The 13171-nt window shown below is 35.2% G+C and overlaps 1 protein-coding gene across 1 annotated transcript; it reads right to left on the reverse strand.

The window, feature by feature from the left end:
- Window positions 1–8743: 8743 nt before the first annotated feature.
- On the reverse strand, window positions 8744–10301 carry LOC145076097 (uncharacterized). Its single transcript, XM_079022097.1, has 4 exons — window positions 9492–10301; window positions 9394–9428; window positions 8880–9072; window positions 8744–8785 (listed from the first exon to the last, which is right to left on the reverse strand). Exons 1-4 carry the CDS (start codon window positions 10299–10301, stop codon window positions 8744–8746), a joined length of 1080 nt encoding a protein of 359 aa, XP_078878223.1.
- Between the last annotated feature and the right edge of the window lie 2870 nt (window positions 10302–13171).

Genomic DNA, 13171 nt, shown 5'->3' on the forward strand with positions numbered 1-13171 from the left:
AAGTGATGGATAGAATGGAAGAGGATGCTAAGGGGGGAAAAGTTGATGTACATCAGGAAGAAGATTGTGTTGTTTCTCCTTTTGATGACCTTCACCATTATTACTTCCTGTCACCTTCTTATAACTGACTTCTGTAAATCCATCACCATTAACCACTTCCTTCCCATTATTATTCTTAATGTTCCCATTATCCCCATTCTTTACCACTTTCTCTTCATTCAAAGCTGCAAGAAAAACTTTATCCATATGCCCATAGACTTTGCAATGATTACATCTAGACGGAATCCAAGCATACTCTACATCAAAACTCTGAATCACAGCAGTATTAGAAACAAAATCCCAAGTAGAAACTTCAATTTTCCTCTTCCATTCCTTATCAGCCGCCATTTCAACAAGAATTCGAGCATAAGCGTTTCTACCCTTGTGCTCCAAACACATCTCCTCAGTAAAAGAATCAAACGCCATTGGAACCCCTAACTTACTTGCAATAATACACAAATTTTCACCACTCCATACTTCCAAAGGTAAGTCAAAAAAATTTATCCATACCGAAATTTTATCATGACTATTCTTAGTTAAGGTTAAACCTGGTCTCCATCTTTGAAGAAATTTTGGCATGTTATTGAACAATAACCAAGGGCTTCCCTCCAATATTGATAACACCCCCTGCTCATCACTAAATTTAAAAAAGAAGAACCCTTTGCTATTCATGAACACCTCTTCAAGACCCACCTTCTTCCATAGCCTTCTAACTTCCTTCTGAATCACAGGAAACGCCAACTTCTTATTTATCATATACCCATATAAAGTATTACTATATGGAATACTCTCATTCTTTAAATTCTCTATCGGGATAATAACAGGTCCTTCCTCTATGCAATTTAGCAAAGCTTTGATGACCATTATTTAATTCTAGAGTTCCACAATAGAAGTAGTCTCCGTAATTTAGCAAAGGTTTGATGAGCATTGTTTTATTCTTGAGTTCCACAATAGAAGTCTATGCAATTTAAGCAAAGCTTTGATGAGCATTGTTTAATTCTTGAGTTCCACAATAAAAGTCTATGCAATTTAGGCAAATCTTTGATGAGCAATGTTTCACTCTTTTTTTTTTGAAAGAGCCAAAGCTCAGCAAACTTTATTAAAAAGAATAAAAGAATACAAACACCAAAACATCAAACAAAATACAAATATAACCATCCTATCCATAACCAACTACCAAACCATTTCCTAATAATAAGAAATAACCACTCATAACCCCAAAACACCCTAAAATCCTTAAAGGTAACCCAAAGACTTATTGAAAGAGGGAAAAAAGGTAACTTCACCCCCTTGCTCCTACCAAATCTCCAAAAGAAAAAGAAACCAAAGCAAGGGGTAAGGCCCTTAAAAAAACCCTCAGTCCATAAGCTAACCTTTAAGAAAAAAACCCTCAAGTTCAAAGCCCATATAACACAAAAAACAAGGAAATCCCAATAATCAAATCCATAACTAAACATAACAAAAAAAACAAAAATAGAAAAGCCCCTCACGACAACTAGTCCCAAAGCTCCTGTCCCAATCCTTGTCCTCTATATCTTTCGAAGTCCTCATCATGAAATCCATAAACTCTCTACAGCTATTGCCCACCATCAACCTTTGCTTCACCTTTCTGCACCACAAACTCAAAAAGGAACACAAGAAAATAATACCAGAATACCAGTGAATCAAATTAAGTTTCATACTAGACATGGCATCAATCACATGTCTAGGATTCTCTATTTGGGTAATCTCAATTAAGATCATATCCAAATAGAAAATCCCATAGGTACAAGTCACATGATATAAGAGAAAACTCTCAAACCAGTGACAAATTCCGTCAATTCCTTTGTGCATATTTTTATTCCCAAAATACCCCCACCATATACCATTAATAACATCATCCTTATTAAACTTCCACCACTGCCAAACCCAAAACCATAACCAACCACACTCCAAACAGCAAAACCAGAAAATGATCTCCATTATTCACCATTCATAATTCCCGAAATACCCCAGATCAAATAAATCTTATTATTGATCATTTTAGTTCTTTTCCTTAAACCCATCAGCTTCAAACGAATCTCATTCTCAATACTAGCTATAATCCCCTCAACTGATATTATGCTAGAACCAAAAAGTCTAGAATTTCTCTCTCTCCAAATATGAGACACACAGCTAGCAATCATACATTTGATGATCAAATTCTCACCAGTCTTCAGTTTAAGCATACTGCTCAACATAAAAATAAGATCATTCCATTCAACCGCTGTCAAATTTAGACCCACTTTACTGTAGAAATATTTCCAGATTCTGGATGAATACTCACAATTAAAGAATAAATGGTTATGCGAATCAGGCATATTATCACAAAAAGGACATAGCAAATTACCAGCCAATTCCCATCCTCTAACCCTATCCTGAGTTTTTAATCTGTTCAGGACAGCCAACCATAAAATAAAAGAGTTGCGAGGAATGCAATTATTATACCAAACAAGATCAAACCAAGGCACAATATCCCCAAAGTTATTCAAATCATTCCACACCTGTTTGCATGAGAATTTTCTGCATATACCTCCCTTATCCCTCCATCCAACAACATCATTCAAATTAGAATCAATACAGAACATAGGAGCTTCAGTCAATCCAGGGAACTTATTAACCCATTCAACCGGCCATGAATAAGAATCAAACTCAAGAACATCACAAACTAAAGCAGATTCACTAAGACCATTACTAATCCACTCTCTCCTAGGGATAATAGTACAAAGAATACCTATTGGATGCCACCAATCATGCCATAAAGAAGTGTTCCTCCCATTACCCACACATGAAATAACATGAGGCCTAACAGTTTTCCTTATCTCCAAAAATCTCTTCCATGTCCAGTTCATACTCTTTTTCTGCAAAATATCCCAAAAATTCCTGCTGCCTATATAATTGATTCTCACCCACTGCACCCACAGGGAATTTTTGTTATTAACCACATTCCAAACATGTTTAGCAAGTAAAGCATCATTCCATCTCCTCAAATTCTTTATTCCCAGCCCACCATACTCCTTAGGTTTGCAAATTTCAAGCCACTTAACTTTAGCTTTACCTTTGACTATCTCACCATTAGCCCATAAAAAACTCCTGCACATCTTTTCAATCTCATTAATAGTAGCAATTGGAATTTTAAAAATAGAAGCCCAATAAACATGAATAGAAGTTAAGACCGAATTAATGAGTTGCAATCTGCCAGCAAAAGATAAGGTTTTACACTTCCAATTGAAAATTCTCAACTTAATCTTTTCAATCAACTTTTTACAATCTCTATCAAACAATTTAGTAACACACATAGGAACCCCCAAATATTTAAACGGAAATCTCCCAACCTCATAAGGAAGAATACCCAAAATAATCCTTCTCATATTAGGCTTAACACAACTGAAATAAATCTGACTTTTTTCCATACTAACCTTCAGCCCTGAAATCTTATTGAAATCATCAAGGGCATTCCTTATAATTCTGGCCGAATTCCCATTACCATAAGAAAAAATTAACAAATCATCAGCAAAACATAAATGGGAAATTTTGAGGCTCAAACACTTACTATGGAACTTAAAATTCAGAGAATCTTCAATAAGCTTACCCATAATAATATTGAAAACCTCCATAACTATAGTAAATAGGTAAGGAGATAAAGGATCTCCCTGCCTAAGCCCACGCTTTCCTTCAAAATATCCATGATCTTCACCATTAAAATTGAGCATGAACCACGGGGAAGAAACACAAGCCATAATCCATTTAACCATGACTGGATGGAACCCAAATCCCTGCAGAACTCTATTAAGAAAATCCCAATCCATCGTATCATAAGCCTTTTGTATATCAATCTTTATCGTACATTTAGGGGTACCTCTCTTTTTTTGTACCCCACCATCAACTCCTGAGCAAGAAGAATATTGTCCAAAATAGATCTACCAGGTATAAAAGCTGATTGGTTATTGCTTACAATATCACCCAAACAATTTCTAATTCTATTCACTATAATCTTACTGATACACTTATAAAAAGTGTTACAGCAAGCTATAGGTCTAAAATCAGACACTTTCCTCGGAACCTCAACTTTAGGGACCAGGACAATTCTCGTGGCATTAATCCCATTCAACAATTTACCAGTCCAAAAGAATTCTCTCACAGCCATACAAACATCTGGACCAACAATACTCCAAGAACTTTTAAAAAATTTTGAAGAATACCCATCAGGCCTAGGGGCACGATTGTCATCTATGTCAAACATCGCCAATTTAATTTCTTCATCAGTAACCACTCTAATCATATCAACAGCCACCCTACTGTCCAATTTTTTAGGAAAAAACTCATCATTTAAGCCCGACAAATCAGTATCTTCCTTACATCCCAAAAACTTATTAAAATGAGACACAAATTTCTCTATCATAGCCTTCCCACTCACCCAACGACCATCTTCATTCAGAACCATCTGAATACGATTATTGATACCCCTGCTTTTAACTATTTTGTGAAAGAATTTAGAGTTATTGTCCCCATCCTGTAACCATTTGATTTTAGCACGCTGAGCAAGAAGCTTTTCTTCATCATTACAAGCAATATTAAAATCTAAGAGAATATTAGCATGCTCTTCCCTAATCTTGCAATCAAAAGGATTATTGTCAATATCTTGTTGTTTACACTCCAAATCCTTTCTTAACTTCTGAATTCTTTTTCCAGCTCCCCAATATTTATTACACATCTCCCTGCAATGTTTCTTGAGAATCTTCAACTTTTGTGTCACTTTAAACATAAAAAAACCATCAATATTCTTATCCCAAACCTCCTTAACCAAAGGAAGAAATTCCTCCTTCTCAGAGATAAAATTAGCAAATCTAAAAGAAGGTTTCCACTTCACTTTGTTACCAGGAAAATTTAAAATAGCAGGGCAATGATCCGAATTTCTGTATGGTTTAAAGACAGCATGAGCAAGAGGATGGTTCGACATAAATTTTTGATTAACCATAACTCTATCAAGCTTCTTGAACAGCCCCATATTACCCATAGGAGTTTTGTTCCATGTAAACTGAAACCCATAAGACTTCAAGTCCTCCACTTCAATAAAACTCAAACAATCAACAAAATCTTCAACTCCTTTAGGAGTTCTAGAACAGCTTTCAGAATATTCCGAAGGTATAGCAACATTAAAATCACCTAATAAACCCCAAGCTTCCCTATTAACAACCAAACTATGTTTTTTCAAATTATCCCAAAGTAATCTTCTTTCAATATAATTCGAAGCAGCATATATAAAAGACAAATACATGCCAAAATCCGAATTACACAATTTAACATAACAATGAATAACCTGTTTGGATTGAGAAAGCAATATCACATCAAAACGTCTAGGATTCCACCCCACTATTATTCTAGTACCAGCTTCACAACTATTAGTATTAGAGATCCAATCCCACTGCCCAAAAGTCTTAGCACAAACACTCTTGAGATTTAAGACTTTGACATGAGATTCAATCACAGCACAAATACCAAGGTTATTACACCTAATAACATCAATAACCTCCTTCTGCTTAACAGATTTATTCAATCCCCTAACATTCCAAGCACCAACAGACATCATTGGGAAATAATAGAATTTTTGGCATTTACCTCCTCAAATGCCTGAGAACTCCCCATCTTACTGCTATTATTATCCGACTCCAACTTATCTTTATTCATTTTATTACTTTCATTTCCTTTCTTCTTCCCCTCTCCCTTGATTGAAGAAATCAATTTGTTATTCTTGCTTTCATTAGAACCCATTCCAGCATCACCACTATCAACATTTTGATTAGCAACTGTCTTCACAATCTTATCATCCTCTTCCATTTTATCCAAAACTTCCTCTTCAATCTCTCCCAAGATTTCAAATCTATTTTTATTACTTAATCCCTCCCCTGTTATATTCTCACTACCAAGACTATGATTGCCCATCTCTGACTTATTATCCTTTTTAACTACAACCTCCTGCTTATTATTCTCCTTCAACCCCCGACTACCTATTACATCCTGCCCATTAACAAACTTCTCATAATTTTTGTTCTTTTCTAAATTCTAGTGACTTACTCCTTTATTACTCCAATTCCAATTTTGCCCTTTACCATTTCCATCTCTATTCCCATTATTGCCTTTAGAGAAAATACCCCTTCTCCAATTCCCATTCTTCCCATTATTCTTCATATTATTCAATTGATTATAACCCTCTTGAGTCTTGCTAGTGCCTTCACCATCATTGTTACCTATTACCTTTTTATATTTAACTTCTGTGAATCCATCCCCATTAACAACTTCCTTCCCTTTATTATTCTTTAAATTTCACACTTCTCCATTATTATCCTCCTTCTCAACATTCATAGCAGCAGCACAAACTTTATCCACATGCCCATAGACTTTACAATGATTACATCTAGAAGGAATCCAAGCATATTCAACATCAAAACTTTGAATCACAGCAGAATTAGAGACAAAATCCCAAGTAGCTATATCAATCTTCTTTCTCCATTCCTTCCCAGCTGCCATTTCAACAAGAATTCTAGCATAAGCATTCCTTCCTTTATGTTCCAAACACATTTCCTCAGTAAAGGAATCAAAAGCCAAAGGAATACCTATCTTACTAGCAATTCTACATAAGTTTTCACCACTCCAAACTTCCAAGGGCAAATCAAATATTTTAATCCAAACCGGAATTTTATCATGCTTGTTCTTAGTTAATGTCAAACCAGGCCTCCATCTTTGAAGAAATAGTGGCATATTATTAAACATTAACCAAGGACTACCCTCCAAAACAGATAACATCCCCTTTTCATCACTGAATTTAAAGAAGAAAAATCCTTTGCTGTTCATGAATACCTCTTCCAAACCCACATTCTTCCACAACCTTCTAACTTCTTTCTGAATTACAGGAAACGCCAACTTCTTGTCAATCATATAACCATAAAGAGTATTAGTAAAAGGAATACTTGCATTCTTTAGATTCTCTATTGGAATTATTACAGGACCATCCTCTTCCCCTTTCTCCCCTGGAATGAATCTTACATCAATCTTACCCTTATGTCTATTACCCTTTAACACACCTGCATAAGAGTTCATCACATTCCCCTGCATTCCTCCTTCCTCCTTATTGCTATTCTTAGCATTTCCCAAAATAGAAGGAAGTAAATTAATGCTATTAATAACAGTACCTGACTTCTCATTGCAGCTAGTATCCATATTACTCTTAGCATTAACCTCTTCTTCTATCTCAATTTCCTCATCCACACTAGTATCATCCTCACTTGAATCATTATCCCCTTCCTCATCAGTAGACTCATCATCATCAGTATTACCTTCTATCTCCTTGTCTTTCTTTTCCAAATTTGACATATCAACATCCATTTCCTGATTCTTCTCACTATCTAAATCCTTCCCCATAGTCTTCTCCACCTTCAGATCACTAAGAAATTGAAAACCAACCCCCGGAATAAATTCTTCATTACTGATAACAATCTTAACCCCATCAGCTCTAGACTTCACACCTTTATTTTCATCCAACTTGGAACTATCATGTATATTGACATCAATCACCTCAATGTTAGGATTCACCCTAATCATTTCATTCGTAACATTCTTCAATTCCAAATTAGGATCCTGAACAACATTACTCAATTTCGATCCATCCCAATTTTTCAACAAATTAGCAGTGTTACCTGAAGGAATAGAAACAACTTGATCTCCATCATTTTTTACCTCTCCAGTAATTCCATACTTCAATTCCATCATATTGCTCTCAGATCTAGGAAAAGAAATGATAGAATCTGAATCCCAAGCTGATACTGATTCCAAATCATCTCCTGATACTTCTTCAAAACCTTCTTCATAGTCATAATCCTCAGTATCCATCGAAGTTAACCCATCCACCATCTTACGAACTCTATTCTTGACTCTGAAAGCTTTCCCCTCCATTTTCCATTCAACTTTGCTAATCCCAGATGTAACAGCTCCAGTCGCACTTGGTTTGCGACGAGCTTTATAGATCGTGGCAGATGATTGTTCAATGACCCCAAGAGGAACAAGATCATTCACCTCCATTTCAGTTTTTGTATAACGAACAGCAACACTTTTATCCGGAGGTTTAACCTTCACGTCCTTCAATCTATCCGATTTGGAAGATGCTCCCATTAAGTAAACGGAATTAGAAAAGATATTGCTTCACCGATTAAAAGAAATTCGTCGGAAGAGCAGCGCCGATGAATCTAAGCTAGATCGCACCACCGTCAGAAAGAATCAGGATAAGAGAGAGAAAGAAGAGAGAGAAAGCGAAAAAGCATTAACAATGTTGTTTAATTCTTATTGTTTCACTCTTTTTTTTTTTTGGAAAAGAGCCAAAGCTCAGCAAACTTTATTAAAAAGAATAAAAGAATACAAGGAACAAAAAATCAACCAAAATACAAATATAACCATCCTATCCATAACCAACTACCAAACCATTTCCTAATAAGAAGAAATAACCACTCACAACCCCAAAACACCCTAAATTCCTTAAAGGTAGCCCAAAAACTTATTGAAAGAGGGAAAAAAGGTAACTTCACCCCCTTGCTCCAACCAAACCTCCAAAATATAAAGAAACCAAAGCAAGGGGTAAGGCCCTTAAAAAAACCCTTAATCCATAAGCTAACCTTTAAGAAAAAAAACCTCAAGTTCAAAACCCACAAACTACAAAAAACAAGGAAATCCCAATAAACTAAACCACAAATAAACATAACATCAAAAAGAAAACAGGAAAGCCCCTCACGACAACTAGTCCCAAATCTCCTGTCGCAATCCTTGTCCTTTACATTAACCAAATTCCACTGCAACACCTTCACGATATTAGTCCAGCATTTTCTCCTACCAATCAGCTCTTGTATCCACTCTCTGTTACTCCATCTAATATCCTTTATCCTCACAATATAACTCCTCAAATTGAACCTCCTGCTATGTGTAAACCCAACTTCAGCAATATTGACAATCAACAGCAGATAGAACATCCTGCATTCACAAAACAAGAAATAAAAGGAGCACCAAATCCACCAAAGAATTAGAACCAGTTGCAGACTCGACATGGCATCAATCACATGTCTAGGATTTTCCATTTGAATAATCTCAAAAAAGATCATATCCAAATACAAAATCCCAAAGGTACAAATCACATAAATCAAGAGCAAGCTCTTAATCCAGTGAAATAATCCGTCAATTCCTTGAAAATCATCAATTCCTTTAATTCTGCCTTTCCGAAAATACCCCCAATACAAATCTCTCATAAAGGCAGCCAAACTAACCCTCAATCCCATATTAACCCAAATGTCTAACCTGAAAGAATCATCACCGAAAGCCCAGATATAGTCCTTCATTTATTACAAAAAATTACTTCCAAATATACCCCAGGTCTGTAACACTTCCTCACTGACCATGATATTCATTTTCCTCAACCCTATCAACTTCAATTTAATTTCATTCTCAATACAAAAAATCACTCCTTTATCCGAATTTCTCAGCTTACAAAAAATTCTTAAATTTCTTTCTTTCCAAATATGATAAACACAACTAGCCAACACCCATTTTTTGATCAAATTCTCAACAGTTCTAGACTTTAATCCAGAACTAATTTTAAGAACTAAATCATTCCAATTGGAATAATAAACATCAATCCCAGACTTGGAACAACAATGATTCCAAATAGCATTTGAGAACTCACATTGAAAGAAAAGATGGTCATGCGAATCAGAAATGGTAAAACAGAAAGGACATAGCAATGAACCTGACTTCTCCCAAATTTTAACTTGATCTTGAGTCTTTAATCTATTCAGCACAGCAAGCCACAAGATAAAGGCATTCCTGGGAATACAATTCCTATACCAAACACAGTTCGCCCAGCTAACATTGTCTCCAAAGTTATTAATATCTCTCCAAACTTGCTTACAAGAAAATTTTTTACTCATGCCTTTCATATCCCTCCAAACAATCATATCCCTATTATTTCCAATATTGCAAAACATGGGCCCATCAATCAATCCAGGAAACTTATTTACCCAATCAGCAGGCCAGGTGTAAGAATCATTTGTCATAACATCACTGACTAAAGATTCATCATTAAAGCCATTTCTAATCCAATCCCTCCTAGCAATAATTGTACTTAAAATACCAATTGGGTGCCACCAATCATGCCACAATGAAGTATTCCTACCATCTCCAATACATGAAGCAACATGAGGTCTCATAATTTTCCTCAATTCCAAAAATCTCTTCCAAGTCCAATTCATACTTTTCTTTTGCCATATATCCTAAAAATTCCTTTTACCAATATAATTTTCTCTCATCCATTGAACCCACAGAGAGTTTTTGTTATTGATCAAATTCCAAACATGCTTGGATAACAAAGCATCATTCCAGAATCTCAAGTTCTTAATTCCAAGACCTCCATTTATCTTTGGTTTACAAACATCACTCCATTTGATCTTGGCTTTCCCTTTGACTGGTTCTCCTTTAGCCCACAGAAAACTTCTACAAATCGATTCAATCTCCTTAATAGTAGCAATAGGAATTTTAAAAATAGAAGCCCAATAAATATGAGTTGAAGCCAAAACAGAATTTATGAGCTGTAATCTTCCAGCAAAGGAAAGGATCTTATTTTTCCAATTATAAACTTTCAATTTGATCTTATCGACAAGAGCTTGACAGTCCTTTTTGAATAGAGTATTCACACACATTGGTATTCCCAGATATTTAAAAGGTATTTTACCAATATCAAAAGGTAAAATACCCAAAATAATCCTTCTCATGTTTGGCTTCACACAACTAAAAAAAATCTGACTCTTCTCCATACTAGCTTTCAGCCCCGAAATAGTTTTAAAGTCATCAAGAGCAGACTTTAACACTCTCGCAGAATTCCCATTACCATAAGCAAACACAAGTAAATCATCTGCAAAACATAAATGAGTAATTTTCTGATTTTCACATTTGCAATGATAATTAAAACTGTTGCTACCATCTATTTTCTTCAGCAATAATAAATTGAAAACCTCCATAACCAATGTGAACAGGTAAGGAGACAAAGGATCTCCTTGTCTCAGCCCCCTTTTTCCTTCAAAATATCCATGATCTTCTCCATTAAAATTCAGCATGAACCAAGGAGAAGAAGTACATGCCATGATCCAATTAACCATGATCGGATGAAATCCAAATTCCAACAGAATCCTCTTAAGAAATTTCCAATCCACAGTGTCATACGCCTTTTGTATATCAATCTTTAAGGTGCATTTTGGCTTTCCTTTCTTATTTTTATACCCCACCATCAATTCTTGAGCAAGCAGAATATTATCAAGAATTGATCTCCCTTGAATAAAGGCAGATTGATTCTTGCTAACAATATCACCTAAATTGCTCCTTATTCTGTTAACAATTATCTTACTGATACACTTATAAAAAGTGTTGCAACAAGCAATAGACCTAAAATCAGTCACTTTTCTAGGACAATCCACTTTAGGGACCAGCACAATCCTAGTGGCATTAATACCCTTCAATAATTTCCCTGTCCAGAAGAATTCCCTCACTGCTTTGCATATATCATTTCCAACAATATTCCAAGCACTCTTAAAAAATTTAGAAGAAAACCCATCAGGTCCAGGGGCATGGTTATCAGCAATATCGAACATAGCCACTTTAACTTCTTCATCAGTAACAACCCTTATCATATTCATAGCCACATTTCTATCCAACTTATTATGAAAAGAAACTTCATCAAGAATAGCTAAATCTGTGTCCTCTTCACATCCCAAGAAATTCTTAAAATGATTAACAAATTTTTCCTTCATCATGTTCCCCCTAACCCATCTTCCATCCTCATCAAGCACCATCAAAATACGATTCCTGTTATTCCTGCTTTTCAAACAATTGTGAAAATACTTCGTATTATTATCCCCCTCAACTAACCATTTGATCTTAGCTCTTTGGGAAAGCAACTTTTCTTCATCATTACAAGCAACATTATATTCAAAAAGAATATTAGCATGCTCCTCCCTAAATTTAGCAATATAAGGCTCTTGATCAATTTTCATTTGAATATTCCCCAACTCCTTCCTCAATTCTTTAATTTTCAATCCCGAACCTCTGAATTTGTTACACATCTGTCTACAACTTTTTTTCAACAATTTCAGCTTTTGAGTGATTTTGAACATAAAAAAACCTTCAATATTTGTAGACCAAATATTCTTAACCATAGGCAAAAATTCATCTTTATCCGAAATAAAATTGGCAAATCTGAAAGAAGATTTCCTTCTCAATTTACAGTTCGGCATTATTAAAACAGCTGGACAATGATCAGAGATTCTGTAAGGTTTGAAAACAGCATGCGCGAGAGGCTGATCAGTCATGAACTTCAAATTAGCCATGACCCTATCCAATTTCTTCAGAATACCTTTATTACCAGCAGGAGATTTATTCCAAGTGAATTGAAACCCTGTACTATTCAAGTCTTCGACTTCAATGAAATTGATACACTCAGAAAATTCATCAACACCCTTCAGCATTTTAGAACACCCTTCTGAATAATCAGACTCTTTTAAAGCAACATTAAAATCACCCAATAAACACCAAGCTTCCTTTTTCACAGTTATGCTAAATTTTTTCAAATCTTCCCATAATACCCTTCTTTCAATATATTTAGAAGCAGCATAGATGAATGAAAGAAACATACTATAACCAGAATCAATGAATTTAACACAACAATGGATCACTTGTTTCGATTGAGAAATGACCATAATTTCAAATAATTTTGGATCCCATCCAACAATTATTCTCGTACCAACTTCACAGGAACTGCTATTTGAAATCCAATCCCAGTTCCCAAAGGTTCTGCAACACACATTCTTTAAATTTAAACAATTAACATGGGTTTCAACCACAGTACATATCCCCAGATTATTATCCTTAATAACATCAATAACCTCTTTTTGCTTAACAGCTTTATTCAGCCCTCTGATATTCCAAACACCAATCGACATCATTGGGAAATTATAGAATTTTTGGCATTTACCTCCTCAAATGCCTGAGAACTCCCCATCTTACTGCTATTATTATCCGACTCCAATTT

This window comes from Lactuca serriola, chromosome 9 (assembly GCF_051521515.1).
Source record: "Lactuca serriola cultivar US96UC23 chromosome 9, Lser_US96UC23_V15, whole genome shotgun sequence".
Taxonomy (NCBI): Eukaryota; Viridiplantae; Streptophyta; class Magnoliopsida; order Asterales; family Asteraceae; genus Lactuca; species Lactuca serriola.

Bases quoted from the DNA above. Each gene is read 5' to 3' on its own strand.
- LOC145076097 (XM_079022097.1), bottom strand. From the start codon at position 10,301: ATGAGACCTCATGTTGCTTCATGTATTGGAGATGGTAGGAATACTTCA. The intron at 9,073-9,393 runs GTTAGACATTTG...TTGTGAATGCAG, and splicing joins TTCGGTGATGATTCTTTCAG to GATGTTCTATCTGCTGTTGA. The intron at 8,786-8,879 runs GTAAAGGACAAG...TTTGTGGTTTAG, and splicing joins TGCAGTGGAATTTGGTTAAT to TTTATTGGGATTTCCTTGTT.